We start from the raw sequence: 25,956 nt of genomic DNA on the forward strand, positions 1-25,956 counted from the left end.
TCGTAAAAGAGAATTGTGACAACAAGATTAAAATTATGGTAAGTCTTTTTTTATACAAATCTTGACACAAAAACTCATCAATTCTTCTGGACAAAACACTCGACGCCTTAATGAACAGTTATAGCTTGCACAATGAGGGAGGTATTCCGAAAGGCAAATCTGTTTCATGTGGAACTGTCAGAATTTTTATTCAGCCAGGTTTGAACTTTATTTGTTGGAGACTGTTCAATCGCAGGAGGATACCAAGTGATGGCCGGGAGGGCTTGGGTTGAGGGTCCTCGCTTACGGCAGTAAATATTTGTCTTGTGGATTTTCCTCTCTGCCGTCTGCGAAGGAAACGAATCATTTGGCATGGGTCCTTATGCATTTTGTTTTCTGTGGTGGTATTACACGGAAAATAATCTATGTTTTACAATTCATAACTGTGAGGCAACTTTCGGGAGAATGCCAAAGGGTCATGGAATGCTCGATAAGAGAATAAAACCTGTGAGAGTTTGTGCCATCTTAACCTGACAACTGCAATTAATATATTCATTTCTGCCCCTCGTGGAAGAAAGAAAATAAACCAAGGATTCTAAGTTTTCATGCAGAGCTCTCTTCGCGCAGAAAACAATGTCTGGGAGGGGTTTATGGTGCGATCTGCGGCTTAAATTCCCTCCATTCGCGAATTCTGAGAGTCGAAAAGATACAAGAAAGGAGGATAAAGAAAGAGAGCGCGGGGATACAACAAATGATAATGAAACAACATCACTTGTGAACGGGATGAAGGCCAGTAATTCTGAGAAACCGAGTTTCTCTCCGTAAAAACTGAACACTTTAATTTCTATGCATTTAACGTTGATCAAGTTCATTGTACATACTTTGATTCGAGAAGTTAGATCGTGGCACTCTCTGACAGTTTCATCTATCTCATGTTGCAGTTTCACGAAACGTTTCTTTTCCTTCTTTTGTTCTTGGGTGATTCTTTGGTCATCCAGTTCGAGTTTCGTTTGTAATTCCTGAGTAAAAAACGAATTACTTAATAACAAGAATTTTTCAAGCGTATCAATGAAGAATTTTAAGATTATAGCGTAAGATGTAAAATTGATATTATGACCATTGCACACATGCATAATGATCTGCTTCCCTGTATTCCGGAACATTCAGCGTCTAAAAGGATTGCTACCTCCCACGGATAGGATGGCGTCCATAAAAGGTATTCCGTCAACTTTCCATAAGAGTTTACAGCTTCTCATTTATACTCCTGCTCAGTAGCGAGGCCCTGAATTTTTCAGAGAAAATGGCTCATGCAGAAATGCAATTACATCCCTTGACAATTATCGATGATAATTTCTATATATTCAGTATTCATCTTCTCACCTTCAGCCTTTCGTCCTTCAGTTCCAGATCCCTATCGGCTTTTTCTATCTTCTGCTCCAATTCTTCTATGCTTGGTAATTTTGAGTCGAGTTGCAGGAGATTTTCATATCTCTTACTTTCGTTCTCAAGCCGTATGACTTTTTTTGTTTTCTTCCTATCGTTAAAATATAACATTTAGGTGGTGGTATCCTTATTCAAAATTCCTTATTCCCTGATAAATGAATACTACAACAAATTTCCTTTTTCACTCTGAAAATGGCATTGTTTCTGTTTTTTAAAAAAGATGTGATCGTTAGGTTTTCTGTGATTTTCACTCAAGTGATATCATCGATTTGCAATCAGCATTTCAAAATTCATATCATTAGATATATCTTCACTAAAATCCCGCCTACCGCCAGTGGGATGAAATTTCTGAACTTAGTTTTCGCCTGAAATGTTTTACACTTAATAATTAAATAATAAAACACCGCCACCGACGCGGCACCGCAGTTTATTTAGAAACTTACACCCTTTATGTTTTATGCCGGACCTCGACATGTCATTGAGGCCAACCTACTCACCTAACAGTAGCATCAGCATCAACTCGATTCTCCTCACTGAATCTCACATCTTTACGAAATCCCTTCAGGGACAGATTTGCCATATCTACAAAGTCATGTCTATCGTGAATTTCCCTTGTTTGAGATCGTTGAAGTCGTTTCAGTGCTCTGTTTTCGTGACGCAAGTTGTCCACTGTATCACTCAGGTTTTTGGCTTCAAACTCCAGGCTTTTTGCTTTGTGCTGTGTTCTCACAGCAATCTCGTACAGCAATCGATCCATTGCCGTTTGGTGCACGGTCTTCTTTTTCCTTTGTGTTGATAATTTAGAGATGCCTTTTTGATTTGACTTTGCTCTTCCACCTCAAAATAAGTTTAATAAACCAAATCAACAAACCATACATATTTCCCTTCCTGTAGGAATATTAGTCCTTACCTCTGTGGGTGCATACAGTCATTAGATTTAGTATCTAGAACCAAAAACATTTCTGCTTCGACCAAGGTTGAATGAGTCAAATCAAAAAATCTTCCATAATGATCTTCTCGAACCCTGCGGCCTGAGCACTGAATTTGTCGAAAAATATCGTAGACCCGAGGCGAATAAGGATTTTTACCAAGTTTTTTTGCGGTAACTAAAGTTGGAAATAAATCAAATATTTTATTCTTGTATTTATAGGGACGAGGTGTTTATAGTTTCAGTATCTATCAAATGGGTAACTGGAAATTTTTTAGTTTTGAACATAATTCAATTATACAATCAACTCTTTTGCTACCACCAGATAGTTTTTCCTTAGTATGGCTCGAGCAAGCGAGGTTAATAGGTAGTTTATTATATGGCACTCGGGCCAAACTTGTTTATTTTCACTTCGCCGGCTTCTGTAACCAAACGTGCACAGCTCAGCACCAATCAGGACGCTCGGATTTACCTCGAGACTACCTTGCATTACAATAAAGTGTGATATATTTAGCGAGCGCGCAGATTACCACAGTAGTAAAATATTAATGAAGTAAGAAATGGAAACAAAACTAAAACAAGAGAGTTTACTATGTGAACTAAGAGGAAAGGAAAACAGATCTTGTTTAATTTTGTATTTTCTGTATCAGTTATCTCGCTCGGCGTTTTCTTCGATTTCCAGCTGTTATTGCAAATAAGACTGAAAATCACATCAAAACTTGCAGCGATTTACCTGTCCATATCTAAACCCTAACATATCAGTTACCATGGAATCAAAACATCGGCAGTAAACCACAAAAAAGATATGTCTTTCGCACTTTTCTCATGGAATTAAAATTTGCTCGATTTCTTCCTCGGAAAATTCGATTCTAATTGAAAATATCTTCCTTGAAATTGTGTTAAAATCGACAGACAAACCCTAAGTGATGTCTTCATTCAAACCGAAATCAATTTCACCTCAACTTAAGTCGAATCATGGCTCACAAAATTATCTTACCTTACGCGATCTGCCTTAATGGATGACTGTTATTTCTCTCATAGGAAGACAATTTTTTTTAATCCACCATCGTTTTGACTGGAAGAAACATGTCTCCCTTTTACTGAATATTAGGAACGTAATTAGAATAATTGAACCCGCGCTCTGATTAAACTTGGTTGTGGTTGGTTAAATATTAAAGAAGAGATTGCAAAAACACAATCATTGAAACAATGCAATTTTCAATGTTTGAAATAATCTTTGTCTGTTTTATTTTAAATAATTGAAAACAAAACTCAATAAGAATAATAAGCACGTTAAACTGACTTATGGCCGGGAGTTTCTTTCTCTATGTCATTTATTCATTCAGCCAAGATGACTTTTTTCTATCGAATTCTATAAAAATTTTAACTATCTGAATTTTAGGAAAGGATTTTCTCATCGAGAGCATTATGACTTTATGATAAAAAAAAATACCTTATTTTTAAGTCTGATTTTATCAAACTTTTTGTTTTCGTGAAAACATCCTACCGCTTTCAAGAATAGCAAAAATTAATATTGTATGCAGCAATCGAAACATAAACAACTCAGTTCCATATCAACAGCTGCCTCACTGAATGGATAATTTTAAAGACCCTTCTAGCGTGTTATCAAGAGTGATTCGAAATACATTGTGAAAAAAATCATTATAGCTCGGGCCGTATAAGCTGGGATACTTGCAATAATTTAGCAGTTGAATTAAATATATCGTGCGAAAACTTAATATTTCTGTATCATAATACATTTATAAGTCACGTTGGATACGCCCTAATACGATATCCGGGAAAAGTGGAAAACATTGAACCGCATAATTTAAGTCCAGTTTAAATCCAGTTTGAGATTAAGGCTTTTAATTTGCTGTGCCAAATCATCCTAGAGTAAAAAAGTAGTTTAAATAATCCTCATAGAATTTCAGCGACGAAACGATTTGGCCATGGCCTGGCGTGTTTTAAGCGAATCTCACACGGGAATTTTAGAAATTCGAGCTACGTGTAAGGCAAACTTGATAGCAGAAAAGTTCTTCTTTTAACGCAGAGAAGCCTGCACGGTGTTAAGAAAATAATTAAAGTCAACTTGAAACACCAAGAGGGTTCCTCCAGATAAGTTTTAAATGCTAGATGAATTACCCTTCGTTGTTGGTCGAGAATCATAAGTGTCCAGCGTGGTTGCACGTTGGTGTTTTTCACTCTCGTCAGAAGAACTGCTACGCGAGCTAATATCACAGTACATTTCTTCTACAACTGCCCCAAAAGACCTCTGTTCATGCATCGTTACGTCGGCGGATCGCAATGTAATAGAGCGCTGCACTGCATTACATTTACGTACATATATCGTCGTTATCAGAGGTAGGCCGGTGGCGGTTACTCTAACGAGATATTACATTGTTTGAGAGAGTTGTTTAGAGTTATCGTTATTCCATAGGTAAGCAGCCGGGCTCCTTTGATTGGCTGGTATAGAAAGTTGTTTTGTTACTCCTAGAGTGAAAATAAACACTTAATAGTTCATACTTAAAAGATATGTTCGTAGTATCCACTAATTAATAACTGTATTTGGGGTTTTCACCGATTCAAGTTACTTTCTACTTTCTTCTTGGGCAGAATTAAAATTATAGACGGTCCTGATGACTTTTTTCTTTTCATGAGGTATTTCCACTTTTTCCCGTAAATTGTGTTTGCAACAAAGATCAACAATAATAAAAAAAATACCGTTCACGCGAAGAAGTGACGAAGACAATTACCTCGAATTCTTTTATGAAAAAAAAGGGAGATAAAAAAAAACAAAAACAAAATGAAAACAAAAAATAATAAAAGCAATCTTATTCCAAAGAGTACTTTTAACTATAGATATACTAATAACAAACCTGGTTTCTTGTTTGGTGAGTCACCACTTTGTTTCTCTACTAAGGTGAACGTAAAACTTTTACTGCTAACTTTTTCAGTCAAGGAGGTTGCACAGCTGTTTTTTCCATCGCTGTTTGGGCTTTTGCTTTTGCCTGGGTGGCAATAATAAACTGAGCCCTCTGTGTCAGAGAGTTGATTCAACGTGTTCGAACACTTTGTAAACTGGCCTGAAAAATAAAAATATCAGAAAAGGATCTACCCTACTGCCTCTTTAGGACGAAAACATGACTTTTTCGTATTCCCTGTCTTAAACGCAAACCGCAGCTCACGTAGCATCCTGAATGGAGATGAAATCCAAGATTTCCTATAGAAGTGAGAAGACAAGCATCCACGCCTCCTTCACACGGGAGAGGCAACAAGGATGTTTTCTTCTCCTGACGTAAAAAAAGCCTTTCCACGGACAGTTCCCCACAACAATGGACCATGGTCCAATCAGACGCCCACCAAGTTATTCTGATAATTGAACCTCTTTAACAATTCTCGAGAAATAAAGAAAAAAAAAAAGAAAGAGAAAGAAAAACAAAACGCGGTAGCGAATGGGAAGTCAAATGCAGGGTCAAGTTAACGTATTTACCTTCTTCTTCCTCCAAAGAGGGCTCCGGACTAATATCTGCTGATGCTCGAACACTTTCGATTTCGCAGTCACCTTCATTATGAAAATTACTTTCAGGAGTTTCCTTCTCTGAAACGTAATGGGCATCATGGTATAGTCTGACTAATCCCGTTTCATTGAACAGTTTTACTGCTAGCGGATAATTTATGAACTTGTTTGTTTGCAAGCTGTACCATTATCCTAGATTGACTGGTAACATGTTTCATGCGAACTGTTAGGATAAGCAATGTCAAAACTACACAGTATGGAAAAATGTCAGAAAGATAATGACCGAGCTTTAATTTCAGCGTTCTCCTTACTCTACCTGAATACAGTAGTAGAACTGTTTTTCCTAGTTTATTCTGAAGACCTTCATTATAACTCCGATAACCTGAACAAAAGATTATCCCTGATAATTGGAGACTTCCATATATCATGGATAATTTCTTTGACTTCAAAGAGAATCCTTGTTTTGAAGAGTATTATTTGTCAAAAATCCCATAATTCCCTCGGAGCATCGCGAGTCTAATCCGCCCATTCACACCACCAAAACATGTTTAGTTACACCGTTCAACTGATAGAAAATCAGAAGCAGAGAACAGAAAAACTGAGTTTTCCATAGCATTCAATTAATCGCTCACATGTATTTTCAATGCGCTCAAACATCGGTTTAAGGAGCTTCTGGTAAAAAAACAAATTTAACCCATGTTTTACAAACAACTTTAAAAACATAATTCTATGCTTTGGTGTGAATGGGGTATAATAAGACATCTGGTGCGGCCAGGAGTTCACTTACATCATATACCATTGAATGCATGTTTATATGTAGAAATGGCTTTTTTTATAATCGTATTTTTTTTTGGACATATACATCATTTAATTTTCTACTTAGTATTAGAGCGCACTCACTAATAACCTCAAGAGATTATAAGCTGCTAACCATTAGGAAATTGTTAGTCGACGCTACTTTATAATTTGATGTTTTTTTAATACTTTGGATCTCCAGCAAGCCGGTGGGCGGTATTTTAGAAATGTTTTAGATACAACTCTTTCAAGAGCTACCCGTTTTCCCGTGAAAATTAAGGTTTAGAAACATAAAGTTTGCTGTCAAACGAATTACACTTTTTACCTTATTATTCTTGCCACAAAGAGAGTATTGTTTTACTTTCTTAGGAAATATTTCACAAATTTTAGATAATTTTGAAAACATCTTTCGATGTTTCATATTTTCGTCATTCAGCGGTACCACAAGATTACAATTTTTGGCAACTGAAGATCCAAACACTGGTCGCGTTCTTTGTCAAATTTCGTTTGTTTCTTTTTCCTTTCTAAGAAAATTCTTTTGTGCATCAAACTTTTCACGATATTTGAAACTCATATCTAAAATCAAAATTTAAAGAAAAAACGTTTCTGAACAAATGTTTCCCTTCATTTTATTTTAACTTATTAGAATAACTTACCAATTTCCATTACGAAATCTCTCGGTATATTTTTACCACAAGTTGAGGTATGAGTTCTTTTGAATGATCAAAGAAGGTGAAAAAATATTTTGGTTTGAATAATCATCTATCAGGTGAATTTTTAGTTTGTTGCAATTTAATCGCTAATTGCGGAAGGTGGTAATTACTTAATAATCTTGAGAAACAACTAAAAGTCTCACATATTCTTTTGTTTGAATTTCTATTCCGGATTTGATCAGAAAGCGACCACCTGAGGAAATTTGAGCGCGTTTTGATGAATTGAGGAATCCCGGAAAACGAACTTATAACGGTTTGCTAATTAGTGCAGAGGAAAATTACTTTAAGTAGATGAACAACGTGGCAGATAATTTTACAAAGGAGACCAAAGTTCGTCAATTTAGCAAAATGTTTCAGTTCCATCTTTCTCAAGTCAAGTCGTGAAATCAAAATTACAAATTATTATATGACAAAGTAGCCTGGGGTAAATGCGAACGTTCTGATTGGTTCTTACTTGATCCGTATTTTGACATATGGACTGTTTCCGTGAAAATGGTCATAAGCCGAGTATTTTTCGGTCGCGAAAGCCGGTTGGCGAGGGAGCCATATAAAAAACTACTTACCAACCTCGCTTGCTCAAGTGGTACTCGCTCGGTTAGTAAGAAGTTAATGCAAAAAGGGAAGAACTTTGAAAAGTAGAGAGACTCACTTTTGGTTGGTCTAAAAAATTATAACTCATGCAAAAAAGTTTTGGTTTAACAAATTTGTGTACAACTTTGCAAAAACAGGTGCGGTGTCAGAAATTAACCAACAACAAAAATAAAAAATGTTCAAAGATAAAAAAATTATTAAGTTAATGAACAAAATGGTAGACAACTACCGTGTATACTTATGACCGTCAAAATAATAATAGCTATTTAGTACCTCGCGAAATGACGCGAAACTTACTGTTTGTCCATGTTGAAATTCCCATTCAAGTAAGCTATTGAGTTTTTGCAAAATTTTTAACCAATGTTAAAACGAGAATTGATTTTATCTCAGAGCGTAACCTGAATGTGTAGCCATTCTTTAAGCCAAGTCGAGGCCAGGGGCTTGGACTCCAGTCACGCAACTGCTTCCTATGGGTCAGTTGTCACAATTCTGTCACGGGATTTGCTATTCATTCTTTCCATGGTGCTGGAATCATATATTTGCTGGTTTGTTTCTCAGTAACTGATAAAAATGGCGACTCAGCTGAAGGTATGTGATTTCTGAATGTTAAAAAAATGCTAGATTTTATTCTGAATTATCGTGAATATCAATTTCTCCTTGCTTCTTGACGGAAGCCATTTCGTTACCAAACAATACCCCAGATTTTCCTTGATTATGATCATCGAAGAACGTTCGGTACTTCATTTGACACTCTTCTCTCGTTGTGAAATACATTAGGATAACATTGTTCAGGATGAAGTACAAAATGATTAAAAATAATCGATTTTCTTTTTATACTATCGACAATCCCTGGGATATCAGGGGGGGTCGAGACGGGGGGGGGGTTAGCGAAGAGTGGGGAGGTTAAGATATACAAATTCTCCATCAGAGCTACTTTATAATGTATTAAATCCCACCAGATGGAAAGGGTTTGGCTTCCATTGACCTATAAAATTCTTAGTTCTGTTGACCAATAGCTAGAAGAGCTTAATACATTATTGAAGGAATTATGGCTGAAGCATAGGCAGTGATCTATCTATCTATAGGTGGGTTAGAGATTCTTGGACTGACCAACCTCTTTTGCTGGTTATGGGTAAAGTGTGGTTGGCATTTTGATTAAATTTACTTTTTCTAGATGGATTATATTTATTATGGGTATAGTCATGGTTCAATCATTGTTTGATATCTTGGTCAATGGTAAGTCAAGTGAAGTACAGAAAGGCAAAGGTAGACTGACACATGAGCAATACTCCACCAATGTCCATCAGTAGAGTGCCTATCAGCTGACCATCAGTTGATTATTAAGGGATAATCAACCAACCTTTACCTTTTCATCAACGCACTATTGAACACTATTTCAAGCCAGCTGGCTTGAAAATGTTTCAGTCAACATCAAGTGATGAGTAAATGGACTTCATCAGCCACCCATAGCACAGTTATTACCATTCAGTACATTAACAGTCAGTTTCAAATCCTTGCCATCTCCTAGACTTGTTGTTTTCCAGATACAATTGCTCTAAACACTGGTATATGAGCTGCACTTTCAGATAAGCAGCATCCCAAGTTTGACAACGCAAAGTGGAGTCTTGAGAGCTTTGCTCTGATGTTGTTTGTTAATTGCTCCACTGAATGTATTTTCTCACCTGAATTTGGGCAGTAGATTTATCTGTCATAGATTCTGGACCACTAATCCAGACCAACACATTACACTATAAAAGTTCACCCTTAAAAATTATGCATACATCTTGAGACAAAATTATTTGACCCAACTAGTGGTAAGGCCATAGTGAAAATTAATTATAGCAAGTAAAGCTTATTGATGTACAGGGGGAGGGAACATGGAACCAAAAGAAGGGAATGGAGATACCATGCAAGAAAATTTCCTTTTCAACTACTCCTTTGCTACCAATTGTACTTCAATTGATGGATTTAATTATCTTTAATTTCGAGTCAACTGGTAAAGTAATTTTAAAAACAAAGGAAGAGTTATATAAACAGGGCATACTGTTTTTATTATGGTCAATAATCAGGTCAATAGTAAGGTGCTCACTGGAGATGTTGCTGATCAAGCAAGTTGGATAAAAAAGGTACATGCAAGGTGCTAATAAATACTTGTGTTATAAATATCTAACACCTATTTACCCAAGTGAAAGTAGTTAGTGGTGGATATTTACTGGTATTAACTGGTAAATATCCACCACTAACTTCCTCCATGGAGGTGAATAGTTGTTTTAGCACATACTAAAACAGTGAGATAATATAATACAAAAAGATGATTTTAGCTCATTTATTCCTGTCAGTAACAGTTACAACATTTTCAGGCAGAAATCCCATGCATGTTACTCAGAGCTGAATAACAAAGGGTACCAGAGTATAAGTAGCCAATCAGAGCAAGCCCTCAATGCTATGCACTCTTTTAATATATACATGTACTAACAATGTTCCTAGCACTATATTGTCACTTAGTGTCTGAAAACTATTACACAGATGTAAACACAAATTCCTTTTTGGCCAAATGACACTTGAGTTACTCCAAATAGTGTCAAGTATAATTGATTATGATCCTGTTTTAGCAGCCATGGATTCAATAAATCAATCACTCTGTAGGAACTGAAACCACACACCACTTTTTGGGCAGCAATGAAGACCAGCCTTGAGAGAGAAAGAGAAATCAATGCAGCTTGAATCTCAGAAAAAAGTGTTAATTGAGACAGGTTCCAAATAACTGAGCCCAAGTTAGAGTTCATGTAACTCTAGGATCCAACTTAAGCTGCCCCAAAAGCATCTAGGTAGCATACGCACTAATTTAACCTAGAATTAGTTTTAAAAAAATTGTTTCACCTAAATTATTTATTTTTCCTAATTTTTCCTTTTGTTTTCCTAAGATTGGGGCAAGGGCACACATGAGGGCCATTGGATTCAAGGCAGGTTGAAGTTTTTTTAAGGTTTTAGTTATTAACTAGTGCACAACTAGTTTTTTCCTGGTTCAAGACCCAAATAATATGATAATTAATTAAATCAGAAGTTTATAGTTCAAGTGTGTTTGCCCTCAATCATGAATTTACACAAATTTTAAACAAATTTTGTGAGATGATTAATTTCACCAACACAGGTAAACTTCCTGGACTTAATTTTTTTCCAGATGTTACACTTTTATATATTTTAATATTTAGTTAACCTCAATTCCTATTAATTTGTCACTCATACTCCCAAGCTCAAAAATTTTATGATAAATCTCTTAATATATTCACACACAATTGTTTGGTCAGAAATGTCATCCAAAATGTTTTTAAAAGTGAGACAAGACAAAATAATTATTCTTACATGTACCGGCATAAGACTAGATTAATTCAGGGTAATAGAATGTACCTAGATGATAATAAAAATTTTGATGTCTTAATATTTGTGGAAATGCAGTCGGAAAGGATCCTAAAGAGGAGTGCTGTGCATACTTACTTGTTTGCTGGGGGGTGGGGGGGAGGGTATAGTGTTTGCATTATATTGGAAGAGTATCATACATTTATTTATTGTTTGAGTTGATCATAACCTTTGCATGACTGCTTAATCACTTAGGATGAAGATTTTGTGAAACCCTTGATAACTGTGGCTTGCCCCTATATCAATGTAATACCATGCAACTTTCACTTCAGGTTGGTGAACTATTCACTAGCTATCCTGAATTATAATTGAAATAACCATTTTATAACTCAGACTTACCATAACTAAAGGGTGGAAAATAACATACTTTATAATATAGCAAGGTGGTCTTTATTGAGGTAAATGCAAACATTCTGATTGGTTCTTACTGTGTCAGGATTTTTTATAGGAACTGTTTCCATGTATTTTTGTTCTTGAAAGCCAGAAAATTTGAATAAAAAAGTTTAAATGAAGAACTCAAATAGAAAGTTTAGATGAAGTTTATTCCATACTGCCATGACGTCAGGTCAATATTCCCCAGAATGGCCCTCATGCTTGGTTAATAAGGAGTTATCATGTGTAACCCAATAGGCATAACAGACAGTAAATATATTCTAATATAATTGTTATTGTGATCTTCAAAGGGAGCTTGCAGATCTTGTGATAGAGGCTGTCGAAGAAGAAGGAGGTATTTGTCTCACAAATGTGTCCTTTAGAAAATTATGTAGTGTTAATAGGATATAAGGCAGGCAAGTGATGAGAATAAAGAAAAATATCATTGAGGGGATTATTTATTGATCCTATGCTAAATTTTCTAGCTAACATTCTATGGCAGACAGTGAGGAAAATTACCAATGAGATCTTGGAAATGAAGGGGTTAATTTGTAACTGTTTGGAAAAGGAGACAGAGATGAAACTCTAATTACTAAACAGAGAAAACAATGGATTTGGGTCTGAGCAGGTTATTAAAGGGTGAAATGACAATATTTATACCTCAAGTTATCAAGCAGGTCAATTGGTGTTGCATACCTAGAAATAGAAAAAGATGCTGCCTGCATGCATACTGAGTTATCAGCTGTACTCAACAGTTGCTTTGTTAATTGGTATCACTATTGAGTCAGCAGACACATGTTCAGATTTTTTCCCTGAAATTCAAAATCTCTCATCGTTAGTATTCCTATCTCTTGTAATAGAGGGTACCCCCTCTGGGAAAATTCTATTGACTTGTCATGACCTATTACCTCAGTCCAAAATGCATGCCTGAAAAACATTTTTTTTTTTACATTATCTATGATTATTACCATTGTGATATCATTATTTCAGACTCAAGTTCCTACAAATCAGTTGGTATCCATTGGACTATATATAGTCTTTAATATTAGTATATAAGGGGAACTAAATGAAAATCTGTTAAATACTCATTCTCTCCATTGTACCTAAGTTGCCTTTGTTTTTGTAATTCTGACCAGGAAAAGCTGTCCTATGCTGCACACCTGTCATAAGTGATGCTATGACCATGGTAAAAGATCTGTTGTTAGTGGCTAATTATAGATAATAAAATGTGTTAATGTAATAAGCTTTTCAAATAGTTCAAATGTTTGGCCTTGATTAATCTTCAAAAATAAGTTGTCCAAGGTGTTCATATGAGAATTAATGAGGAAAGTTCAGTATAAGATAGGGCAGTCATGTGGAGACAAGATCTGTTGGTGCCAGAGCTGTCTTAACAAATTTCAAAATTGAAGCTTGATGTCCTAAAGTTTCAGAAATTAGGCTTGATAATCTGTGGGTTGAGAGATCTACTGGATTTGAGCCCTAGTATGGTTTTTTGTGTTCTTGGGAAGGAAATATCTAGGAATATCAATGGATGCCAACAAACAAATATGGGCAAATATGAAAAAAATCTGGGATGGTAATACTCCCAATAACATCATGCTTCAAAAACAAAGTAAAAGTAAAGTGAGGTGGGGTGGGAAAGGGTGGAAGATAGTCCACATAAAGTGCATATAAAACAGTGTGTATGCAAGGATCTTATATCAATAAAAATGGTATCAATACTAGATAGCTGACTGTTAGTCAACTGAATTCATTTTATTAGGGAACAAGTGGTATGAAGTATTCCCTAATATCAAGGGACTGGATTACTGATTGTATTGAAATCACCCATGCTGGATACACTGGGGTAAGAATTAGATGAAGTTGTAAATGTATGGATGAAATATTGATGAACACACTTGTAAGTTTCACAGTGCACTTGTTGTCTGGGGGTTTTCAGATGTGAATATATGTCACATTCTTATTAGTAACTGCTTTTCTTGAGATTATTATCGTACCATCTTTCATGGCATGCTGAGGACCAAACTTGATCTTGTGTTCCTCTCAGTGTGAGTTGCAATCTTGTCATAGTCATGACAACTTATAGGAAGGTGAGAATTTCATCTGAAAATCTGTATGATTTAAATGGTTGCTGCACCATTTAAATTCAGTGTCACCTTCTTTATATCCTCTCCAGGATGGCATGATCTGCCTTGCTGGCTGTGACAAGACAATTCCTGGTGTCACCATGGCCTTACCCAGGCTTGATGCAGTAAGTAGGAATTTTTATAACCCAATATTAACTTAGTGTGTGGGTGAAAAGCCTATTCGAATAGACAATGCAAAAACAAAAAGGGAAAAAAGAAAATTCTTTTAAAAACATGCTTAATTATAAACCTGTAAGTATAACCAGTTTTGACTTAAACTTGTTGCTTTATCAAAATATCTCTGATATTTACAGGTTAAGACTTAAAGTCACTGAAAGATTTTAAGGTTTGAAAGTGGCATACATTATTTTCAACCAACAGTGTGGTGTTGTTATTTATGGAGGAACAATGCTTCCTGGATGTGGAAAGAAACATACAAATCTGAGTGCTGGGAGTCCTTTTGAGGTAAGATGCCTGTGGCAGACCATGTCAAAAATTTGTATGACTGCCGTTGTGGTCAGATATGGAAATTAGCCACATGTTTGTGCTTCTCACTGAAGTTAGGCCCTGTTGGCTGGGGTTGCTATTTGGACAGTGATTGCACATAAAATCCCTTGTTGTAGACTTTATTTTCTCTTGTCTTTATTTTTACGATTTAATTCCGGTACTTTGAAGAGTCAGCATTAAATTTAACATATTCCACATGAAACCAGAGTGACTGTAGATGACAACCAACACATGCTTCCTTGAGGCCTCCAGCAGTCTTTCTTATGTTTTTACCGTTGGTCTGTTTGCAGTCTTTCATGGTAGCCCTTTCAACTGTAGTTTCCTGTTCCTTTATTCCAGTGCTTCATTAGGACTAACATTTCATTTTGCATTTTGATTATCATTGTCCAATTGACCTTCTATAAGTGTATAATGGGTGAAACAAAATTTATGGAAAATATGCTGTGGAACAGAACACTAATAATACTTTGACCTTAGCTCACTAAGGTATTACTCTACAAATATTGCATTTCTATTGTTCTGATTGGTTCACTTTGGTTATCAGCTTATATTCAGGGTCACCTTATATGGAAATACATTGTGCCAGCTGGTGCAGAGCTGAAAAAGGCTCCAAATATCCAAAAGTTAATTAGGATTTAATAAAATTTGATAAAACAATAATTCCATTCATGCTTGTTGGATAAGAGATTGGTTGTAGCCAATTCTGATATCCAACACAAAATGCATGGAATAATTGTTGGATATTCAGTGATGTAGTGAGTGAAATTAATTTTGTTTTTTGATTGATGATCAGTCTATCAATCTAAATCTGTGCTTTTTTTTTCCTTTTAGGCACTTGGCTCATATAGTGCAGGCTCAATGGACATTGAAGATTTGAAGGATATTGAGTGTCATGCAATACCTGGTGCTGGAGCCTGTGGTATATATACAGCTGCCTTATATTTATGACAGCAAATTTAACAATATTTTCATTGACTCCTTTTTGTTCTCGATAACAGGCAAGTCTTGGAGACTACTTACCCTGAAAGGCTCCAATTGTCAGAGCTTTTTATTCCTGTTCTATCAAAACATTTTTGTTTTTTAGGCCATCTATTCTTTTTCAGTGCACTACACTTTCAAGAATTACTGTAAAATTTTTGCAACCAATGTCTACATCAACCTTTTTCTGGCATCATTTTTTTAAGTTTCTTTTTTTGTTCAATTTTTTTACTACCTCTTCAGTGCTTGTGAGCTCCAGAAATTTTCAATTTTTTCCAGTTTTTTACATTCTTCATCAGGTTCCGTGTTTTCAAATTTTATTTTTAGGTGGTATGTTCACTGCCAACACCATGTCATCTGTTGTAGAAACTCTTGGCTTGTCATTACCAGGTTTGTGATGATTCAGTTATCAATTGATTTCCTCACCAAGGAAAATGATGTTCCTTGGCAAATTCCTTTGATCTCAGAAATTCTCATCCAATGCAGGAGCCCTCCCCCTGAACAATGTTGGACTTCAGCTGTGATGTTAGACCGAGAAGCTCACTTTGGGAAGGGATAAGAAACATCAATAAAAAACAGGATAGAAGAAAAATTAGTCCTCCAAGATCTAGAGTTTTACCACTGATTGTAGACTTATCTTAAGAAGAGTAATTTTACTCCATGCATATTCCAGTTTGTAATTCAAATAATGTTGTTAATAACGTACAAATTTAATTCGTTTGGTTTTTTTTTCGTCAATTTGATAGGTAGTGCTTCCGGTGTTGCTGTAGATGGGGAAAACAAGGTTAGTTTCTCAAACTTAATGTAATAATGAAAATGTGCGTGGCTTCAGTTTTAAATGTGGATATTAAAATGAATAAGTCTTTTTGTCCTTATTTACTAAACTAGATGCATCACTTCTTTTGATCGTGTTCTTCTCCGCCGTTTAGAGCAGCTCTACGTCTTTTGACCGTTCATTCCCAATAAACAGATAGACAGACAGGCACACTGGGACACAGAGCTGACTCTCTCACCGTCTTCTGTTTCCTCAGGTGATATCAGCTAAGAAGAGGGAAGTCAAAGAGGCTGTGAGGGCGTTGTTTTCTTTGATGAAATCAGGAAAAACTGCAAAAAATATTTTGAGTAGGAAGGTGATATTTGTCCTTACGCCTCGTTCTTTATGTTACCCATTGATAATGAAGTAGCGTATTGTTTTATAGTGATCACTAGTGATTTTGGGCACGGCTAAATCAGGAAATGGCACTTGGATCTATTCTGGCATGAAACTTTGCTTGGTCTTACAAATACTCAGTAGTATTTGTACTTCACTTTGAGGAGTTTTAAATCCTTGGTTTGCCTTGGTTGACCAGAAGGGAAATTCTCCATACAGCGGCTTTTTGAGATAAATAAAGATAAGCTAAGGCACTATCAAACAACAAAGGCCTGCTACCGAGGCGATAATTAGTTTGATTCTCCTTTAGATTTTGTATTTTAAATGTAAGTCAAAGGAAAACATTACTAATACATAAGTAGGTTTCAGGGTGAGACTGATGTATAATCGTGACCATGCACTTACTTAACATCGCCATGAAATCGCTGACAGTTCGGGTAATGTTCTTGCGCCTAATCGATGATTTAAACCACAGCAAAAGTTTTTCAAAGAATCAATTTATTGTTGAACAGGCCGTGACGTTTTGCCAATACTTATGGTCCAGTTTACTCTGTTTTGTTTTGATTCTCATTTTCATCAGGCTTTCGAAAATGCTGTAACAGTTATGTACGCTTTAGGTGGATCAACTAATGGAGTTCTTCATTTACTAGCTCTCGCCCATGAGTAAGTTGTCTTTCCTTTATTGCAAAAGTGTTATGATAGCTTTGAGGAGTGGAACCCGTCATTCGTTACATCTTTATGCCACTGTCACTTAATGGACAATCCTAATGCCGTGTCCACAGAAGATGCCTTAACTTTTCTTTTGAGCTCAATTGGCTCTATTTGAATTACTTTTTGCGTGGAAAATTCGGCTTGCATCTCTCTAATATAGCAACAAATAAAGTTTTCCTTGTATCGCAAAACTTGCTTGTTCAGTGGGACTGCGTGTAAACGACTGATACGTTAAGTGGGCCAAAAAAAATGATACGTCACAAGGGCACAGCTGTCGGGCATGGGGGTGCAGCTTCTAAATCTTTCAAAGAGGGATTTGATGAAAACTTCTATGATCGGGGACAAATGGTATAAGGGGTGTTTGTCACTTATTTTGTATTAAAAATGAAATGGTAAGGTTAAAAGTGGTGGCGGTGGTTTCACAAGAGTTGAAAAACTAATTTTAAAATTTATTCGCTATTTAGGCGTGTTTAAGAATGTACTCAAAGAAACGCATCGCTTTTAGTGCTAAGGTTTACTGACAAGGCTAACCTAGAGATGTACCGTTAAGTGAATTAAAACACTCCAACCAGCAAGTCGTAAACATTTGTAGACGACTGTTTTATCTTGTTTTTCTCTTTAACATTCAGATCTGAAGTAGAATTTTGCATTGAAGATTTTAATAAGGTTGGAGGAAAGGTTCCACTGATAGCAAATGTTAAACCACACGGCAAGGTAGGTATAGTCCACTCTCCTCATCCTCTCGACTAAAATCGATGAATTTTCGGCCGAAAAACCTAAAAGTACACATCAGCCCAAAAACGATCCATTTTCTTTAAGAATTAATCGGTCTGGATTTGTTGTCGTTATTTTTTAGTATCAAATGGCTGATTTGGACAAGATTGGAGGTCTTCCGGTAAGTAAAGATTTGGAACTTTGTTTAGCAGTAAGTTACTGTGTTTCGTGAAGAAATTCAATGGATTGAGCTACAGAATACCGAATCAAGTTTCGTGCCCTTACTATCCTTTTAACGGAAAAGAGAACGAAGCCTATATTTAGTCATCTTGACCAAACAAGCTCGGTCAATAAAGGATATATCATATGGCCATCGGTAGACCACAGCCTACACACGAAGTGTGTGACAACTCGGCTTGCGTCAATTGCTTGACCTGTGTGCCATCGCTCACGGTACAGTAGTAAATTATAGCACGTGGAAGAACCTTGCACAGAGATATCCCTTGCGTTGCCGGGATAAAGACAACGTTTTTCGATTAAAAAGCTCAGCTCTGCCTAAAGCTTTGTATCTTTATATGCCTACCTGTGGTATAAAGGAAGTCTTCCGGAAAATTAAACTAGAAAGAGAAGATTGGAGAGAGAAAACACCACTTTCTCAACAGACGTAGCACTAGGCTTAGTCTTCGTTAAGATACCAACCATTTCTTTATGATCTATGAATAATATTAATCATCATCATCATCACCATCATAATAACAATGATATCGATGATATGATATTCTTCCTTCCATCGTCCTTTTGCCATTTAGTATTGTGTGTGTACCAACATTATAATAATGAAAGGGGAGAGAAAACTAGGAAACCTAGTGCTGCAAGAATTGTTGTCGAAGATTGACCCTTATATTGCTAGTTTACCTTGCTGTCCTTTAGTTGAGTGTTTAAAAAACATTGAAACGTATTTCTCATGACAGACTTGTCACTAAGGGGAAAAATCCCGCGATCATCAAAGAAAGGGATAATCAAAACCATCTTTGTTGCAGTTAGTGTTGAAAGAACTACTGGATAATGGTTTTCTACATGGAGATCAGATCACAGTTAGTGGGAAAACAATGGCTGAAAATCTTGCAAATGTACAACGTCTTTCTGAAATAGGACAACAGGTACATGGAGCCAGTATGTTTATGTCAAAAATAGAAGATTCAGCTCCTACATGCGGACCATATATCAGTAACTGAAAAAGTTCTATATTTTTTACAGTACATTTTTCGCTTCGTACAGCATATCCACTATTGCTTTCTACCAAGAACATATCCTGCTAGAACTCTTTATTGAAATACGATTCAAATGCCAACTACAATGATATCCGTTGCATTTGTATAACCTTCCACGCCTGTAAAGGCTATCTTAAATAGTGGATCAGCGTTATACTGAAAAATCACGGTATGTTGCAATATCCTGGTTTGATAATTATTAGTCACTCAGCAGCTGAGTTGTTCTTTGTGTTGTTAATGATGATTTGATTTTTGTTATTTTTTTTAAACCTACATCTTCTTATTCGTTCATATGTCGTAGGACGTAGTATTTCCAATTTCATCTCCAGTGGCGCCAGCTGGCAGACACATCTTGATTTTAAAGGTGACGTAACCAATATTGATGTTGGTTTCTCCTCACATTATTTTATTCAGGAGCACAACTGATTTACTACAAGCTCGCTAGCTGACCGGGCTGCGTACAGACGCCTAGACAAAATGCTGAACCTCGTCCCTTAGACGCTTCCCCGGTCAGCGGCCTGTCTCAAAAGTCCTGCTAACGGTTCCGAAGCAATATTAATAAATCGATAGTTTTAAAATCTGCAATCGTGCAGGTCTGAGCCTCAAAACCAGCCTTTTCGTTTGTTCGTTTCGGGGCTTCGGATAGTCCGTAAAAGGCTCAATAAAGCTATCTACAGTTTATACAATGTGTTCATTTCTATAGTCCAAGATACGTTTCTGAAAGACACACGTCGGTGATAATGTTGCTCCTATGTTACCACTGTATCTTTACGAATTTATCAATTTGAGATATAAATTTAAGTAAAACGGGTATAGGGATCTTGTGGAATTTTCTCGTATCAGTTTCGTTATAAATAAAATGCAAGTAGCTACACAATTTTTCCAGAAAATTTATCGGGATTGTGATCTCTTTTTCAGGGGAATCTTGCTCCTGAGAGCGCTGTACTCAAATTAAGTGGAAAAGATATAGCTGGAGTGTTTCGAGGTCCGGTGAGTAATACAGAGATTAAATACGTATGTGCTGTAACTAGACATATTTCTGTTTTGTCGGACAGTTGGTGAAAGCAGTCCGATATGTGGAAATGGGATCCAATCCCTGACGCAAGTATAAATTTTGAAAGGCCATTGTGGTTACGACTATAGTACTCTGAGTGTGGAGACATTCTTCCTTTCGCTCTCTTTCTTGATCACACTCACCTTCATCCGGCTGACGAACAGTAAATGCTTCCTGACTTTTAAAGCTTGCTCGCCTAGATACTTCTCTAAAAGTCGTGGATAATCCTGACAGTAATCTGGTAAGACCGTAGTTATGGACTAGTTTTCTAAGCCGTCGCTTGCATTATTTGCTCGAGGGAAATTTGGGAAGGAGTGTCTTTGTAACTTTATGGCTTTGTTTTGGTTGGCCGGCAAAAAATTGCACGATACTACCCTGCTGCAAATTTTTATTTTTGACCTGTGCACGATGATCAAGCAACGATGAGATCCTCGCAAGTGAGCTGGAAGAAAAAGAGCCTGAAGGATTCAGATTTCCATGGTATTCAACACCACAATTGAATTGCGATCAGGTTCCTTGACGGGAACGAAAAATCCATGAAAATTTGCCTCGCTCACAGCATGTGGCCTCGTAACTTAGTTGGCAGCAGCATCCAATTAGTATTTGAGAGACATGAGTTCGAATCTGTAATTTCTGTAAATTTGGTTACTAGCGAAGATTTTTTGTTCCCTTGTAGACAACAAGAAATCGCCTCATTTTGATTCATGGATAGCAAATAGCAATGTAACATTCGAGTATTAGAATAACGTACGAAGTGCCTAACAGACTGCAAGTATTTACATAAATGAAAGCAGGATAACTTCTCTTTCACATCCTTTCAGCTGAATCGGTTACTTTTAATAGTGTTTCCTCGACTGACTGTCACCATTCTTTTGGTGCACATTCGCGCTCTGCAGTGTTTTGTCTGTGTAAGAGTGTGTAAGCATGGATAAGTTTTCCTTCTTTTTGCACAGGCAGTGGTATTTGATGGAGAAGAGCAAGCATTTCAAAGTGTTATGAAGGGAAAAGTAAGTCCAATGTCAGTGACTGCATCTGACACATCTGTAAAGGAGCTCTTTTGTATTGAGTATCGTAAAACCAGAACCAAACTAATCACAAAGGCCAATCAGATTAAATGTTAGCATCGCAGTTAATTAAGGTTTTCCTGTAATAGGTTGAGAGAGTAGCGCAATCTCGAATTACTTTCGAAATTCACTACCCAGGCTCGCTTAGTTAGGCAAGCGATAACAGTACCATCTGGGCTCGCTTACAGATCTGGTAATCTTGTCCGCCCATTATTATCGTTATTGTTGCTGTTATTGTTCTCTGTGTCAACTCGCGATGATTGCTAGCAGTCGAGAAGAAGCCACAACGGTGTGACGAAGTTAGTTTATGGAAATCATCTTACAAATCGATAAAAAGATTCATGAAGTTCCCGATTTCTTTGATAGATCAAAGCCGGCGATGTACTGGTCATTCGGTATGAAGGTCCACGAGGCAGGTGAGTGGTCTGCACATGATGTACTATTAGCAGTCCTTAGTCCCAGTGCTTCAATGTGTGCACATTTCAGTCTTAGTATATGTTGCCTCCTAAATCAATAAAACGACTTTTTAGCTCGTAAAATTCACGAAAGACTAGTATAAATTACAATCTATCGACACTGGTTGAACTCTCTTGTCACATTGTCCACTTTTCTGTTTTTTTGGCGTGAATTCATGCATCACTTAAAAACAAAAACGTGTTAACAGGGTAACTTTTATTTGTTTATTACTCGTTAATTTCAGATTAATTTATAGGAGTAGCAATTCTATCTGATGACTGATTTTTTTAAAACCGAAAACTATCAGGAGAAAATCCTCGAACACAAAGGCTAATATACTGCAAAAACGTTCACCATAAAAGGGTAAGCAATCAGTGATGAGACCCAACGGCTTTGTGGGTACTGTTATACATGATAACCACAATTAGGTTCACGTGGTAAATGACAGAAGCTATTCACACTTTCCTGAAAGAAAATAATTGTCGTAAACAAAGATTTTCATGAATAATGAAAAAGTCAAGCATTATGCAACTGTACGAAGATTTCCAGTAGCTCTACCAATTTTTGAAACAACAGAAGTTTGCATAAACTTTTTACCTTTAAGCCTATGTGAACTAATGGCGCTCACGCGAATTTGCCCTTTTTATAGATGGAATGATGGTGTCCATTCTGCTGAAATGTTTAAAGCTTCTTAAGAGAAAGTTTTCAAAATATTTTTTTCATGTTTAGTCCAGGGATGCCAGAAATGCTGGTCCCTAGCGGTGCCCTGGTTGGCGCAGGACTGGGAAAGAAAGTAGCATTGGTAACAGACGGACGATTCAGCGGTGCTTCCCATGGTATCATGATCGGTCACGTGTCACCTGAAGCTCAGGTCGGAGGTCCGATAGGTTTGATACAAGATGGTGATATCATAGTAATAGATCAGGAAAATGCAACTTTGCATGTGGTAAGTTTAGTTTAATCTAGGTCTGCTTTTGCTTAGCTTTTTTCAGCTCTGTGATTGGTCCAGAATACTTTCGCCACTTTCTCAACCAATCAGATCCAAAACGTAAACCAATCGCGACTTGTTCACGTGATTTCCAGTGCTTCAGACTGTTTGCCTGTTTTAATTTGATTTTTCATTGGCTCCTTGAAATATTTTTCTTTGTTCCGATTGGATGTTGTAATTTCCTTGGTTTTGGTTTCAGGACACTCAGTCCACTTTATTTTTTGCGATCTTTTCTTGGTAACAATGATATTAGCACCACAAACTGCAAATGAATATGACTGCGAGACTAAAAATGCACGTTATTTTCTCCTGGCTTTGTGATTCCGGAAAAATTAGAAAGAGAAACCATCATTTGGAGTACCTTTCAATAACAAAAGGATGGAGATAAATTTATTTTTACCAGCTTAAGCAGTGCTGATTTATAATGATAACTGAACTGAGTGTAGTGCAATTTGGTCTTCATTCATACTCGTGGTTTCAAAATCGAACGAGCGCGCATAGAGCCAATCAGATTGCAAGCATTTCATCAGTGATTTTAAAATGGATCTAAAATAGAATGAAAACAGACGGTTATAGATGTAAGTCGCAGGCTGAATTCTCCCCTGGACTCAGAGTTATTCTCTGTCAGAAGCTCGATACAAACATGCATTGTATGGTTATTTGACCAATGAGCTTAATGTTGTCGTCGTTTTCTTTCCTTTCCTAAACAAGGAAAGCGGTTTTTCGCAAGAGCACACTTTTCTCAAAAATGATACAAATTTCTTTCTCAGGAACTCACAGATGACGTGCTGCGCGAGCGAAAGTTAAGATGGCAACCACCGCCCAGAAGGCTCACGGGACTACTTCAGAAGTACTCCAGAGTAGTTTCCAGTGCTCATGCGGGAGCCGTTACTCACTAATCAACAAAATATATGGATCTAATTAAAATTTTTAGAAAAATAATGGCTAATCTTGATGTAATGAAAAATGATTATGATGGTAGTAAAAACCTGTCAAGAATTAAGAAAACAATAAATGAACAAACAAACGCAGGAGCCCATTAGGATTGGAATGCAATTAGATTGCAAAGTTCTCGTGAATATCTATCAGAAAAGACTCTTTGAAGGAACACATTTTCTCGTTTGCAGTTTGTCTAGAAACGATTCTTACGCATAAAATAGGACCGTATTTGTACATCCGTTTTAAAGCTATTATTTTACGTAGGGAATGTACTTATGTTACTTAAATAGTTATTAAATTCAATTACTTTGGAGGAATCTTGAGAATTGTCGTACCTTCCTTTAAATGTATTTTACATTTACCTCTTTGGCCAATGTTAAGGGATTTATTTCAACAAGATTGTACAGGTTCTTTCTATCCCACAGCCGTGTTTTTACCCTGTTTTATCGAAAAGAAGCGTCCCATTTCTCCGTCTCATTTCGGTCGGTATTAACCGATTTCGTAGGCTTTGCACGTCACGCCATAGGGGACTCATGTAACAAAGTCCATCGTGAGAGACGTCCAGCGTACTGCTTAGATAGAAATGTCGAATATGATACTTTTGCGCAGTGGTGATGGTAAAGGTGAACCTGGCGATTTAAGTGAAAGACGGTGCATTCAGAGAAAAACGCAAACATATTCAGAGGATATGAGATTTAAAAAAATTCCGAGTTCTCCTAATAGGAGTCAAACGTACGTCCTTTCGATTAAAACTTCGGGTGCATTGCCACTGAGCCGCTATCAGCTTTGACTAAATCGGTCCTAGGTCATCTAGTCGCCCTCTATTCACGAACCACACCAAGCCCGGAAGAATCTCGGAGAGCAGAAATGGCGACGTCGTTAGTTAAATTTGCTGATGTGTTTGCCTGCTCAATTGATGACTCGGAGAGAACAAAATAAATGTCAACGCACTATCAATACCGGAGACAATAAGCCTATCCGCCAGAATCCAGTACGCCTGCCACTGGGTCAGAGAGCAGTGACGGAGGCACTATCCTCACAGTATGGAAGAAGTTATTCACCATGGACTTAGTGAAACGATTTACTTTGCCACGAGTCGGCTATAGTTCAGTGGTAAGGCATCCGAAGCGCTAATCGGAAGGTGTTAGGTTCATATCCTATTGGGAGAATTCGGAATCCTTTTTTCTCCAAATATGCCTGAGTCGCTCACTGAATACATCATCTTTAACATAAAATCAACAGGCTTTACATTTGCCATCTTCATTAAATCATCATTGTGCAAAACCAACATTCGACATTCCTATCCAAGCGGTATAGTGGAAGTTTGTCACCACAGAACTACTTTAACAGTTTATCCCAAAACTAGTCTACCACAGCTCAGTGGTAGAGCATCTGAATCACTCATCTGAAGGTCGTAGGTTCGAATCCTATTGGAGACACTCCCTTTTTTGTTCTGTTTTTTTTTTTTCTCCAAGTATTTCTGTGTCATTCAGTGACAAAGTCATATTTCAGTTAAATCACCAGGCTTAAAATTTATCATCTTCATTTACGTCACGGTTGCGCAAAAGCATGATGGTGGGACATTTTTTACCTCAGAACTTCATTAACGGCTTACCTTACCACGAGTCGACAAAGGCCCAGTGGTAGGGTATCTGAAGTAGTCATCGGAAGGTCGTAGGTTCGAATCCTGTTAGGAACACTAGGAGTTTTTTTTTTCTTTTTTTTCATCTCAGCGTGCCTATGACATTAACTACATACATCTTTCACATAAATCGTCAGACTTAAAATTTACCGTTTTCATTTCCATCATGATTGCGCAAAAGCATCGAACTTGAAATTCATATCCAAGAGGTATGATGGAAATTTGCCATTTTGGACCTAGTTAAAAGGTATTGCCTGGGGTGTGTCTCCTACAGCACACTAACAGAGCATCTCAAGCACTTATCGGAAGGCCATTGTAGGTTCGACTCCTAAAGGGAGCACTCCAATCCATTTTTCTCCTTGAATGCATGTCTTTAACTGAATGCTCCACCTTCACAAAAATATTTTCCCTTTATTTCCATCTTCGTTCCTAATGGGAACGAGATTTTACTTTGGTGCGAGATGGAGGTTTATTTTGCATACCATGACAAGCGATTCTATTTACATATTGACCCCTATATTACGTTAACATAATCTGGTAAGGAAATCCTGTACATACCGATAACAAATTTAGGCAGCTCCTAGGAGACTGGGCACTAGTT

At 36.9% G+C, this 25,956-nt stretch overlaps 2 protein-coding genes across 3 annotated transcripts; one reads left to right on the forward strand and one right to left on the reverse strand.

The window, feature by feature from the left end:
• Nucleotides 1-51: 51 nt before the first annotated feature.
• LOC131768692 (lebercilin) lies at nt 52-4,621 on the reverse strand. Its single transcript, XM_059084418.2, has 5 exons — nt 4,493-4,621; nt 1,920-2,259; nt 1,360-1,513; nt 861-998; nt 52-326 (listed from the first exon to the last, which is right to left on the reverse strand). Exons 1-5 carry the CDS (start codon nt 4,593-4,595, stop codon nt 165-167), a joined length of 897 nt encoding a protein of 298 aa, XP_058940401.2. The 5' UTR covers nt 4,596-4,621; the 3' UTR covers nt 52-164.
• A 3,829-nt stretch (nt 4,622-8,450) lies between these two features.
• LOC131768634 (dihydroxy-acid dehydratase) lies at nt 8,451-24,021 on the forward strand. 2 transcript variants are annotated; one of them, XM_059084356.2, is made up of 23 exons: nt 8,451-8,554; nt 10,036-10,092; nt 10,891-10,929; nt 11,579-11,655; nt 12,067-12,110; nt 12,892-12,941; nt 13,518-13,601; nt 13,932-14,006; nt 14,263-14,346; nt 15,220-15,307; nt 15,694-15,756; nt 16,113-16,150; nt 16,398-16,496; nt 17,097-17,179; nt 17,857-17,941; nt 18,084-18,122; nt 18,982-19,101; nt 19,514-19,576; nt 20,131-20,202; nt 21,220-21,273; nt 21,697-21,746; nt 22,516-22,732; nt 23,545-24,021. In XM_059084356.2, the coding sequence occupies exons 1-23, from the start codon at nt 8,537-8,539 to the stop codon at nt 23,671-23,673; spliced, it is 1,728 nt and encodes a 575-aa protein (XP_058940339.2). In that variant the 5' UTR covers nt 8,451-8,536; the 3' UTR covers nt 23,674-24,021. The 2 variants fall into 2 exon arrangements, with proteins under 2 accessions (XP_058940339.2, XP_066014716.1); XM_066158619.1 differs by lacking the exons at nt 22,516-22,732; nt 23,545-24,021 and adding an exon at nt 22,094-22,400.
• The last annotated feature ends 1,935 nt before the right edge of the window (nt 24,022-25,956 follow it).

This window comes from Pocillopora verrucosa, chromosome 11 (assembly GCF_036669915.1).
Source record: "Pocillopora verrucosa isolate sample1 chromosome 11, ASM3666991v2, whole genome shotgun sequence".
Classification (NCBI taxonomy): domain Eukaryota; kingdom Metazoa; phylum Cnidaria; class Anthozoa; order Scleractinia; family Pocilloporidae; genus Pocillopora; species Pocillopora verrucosa.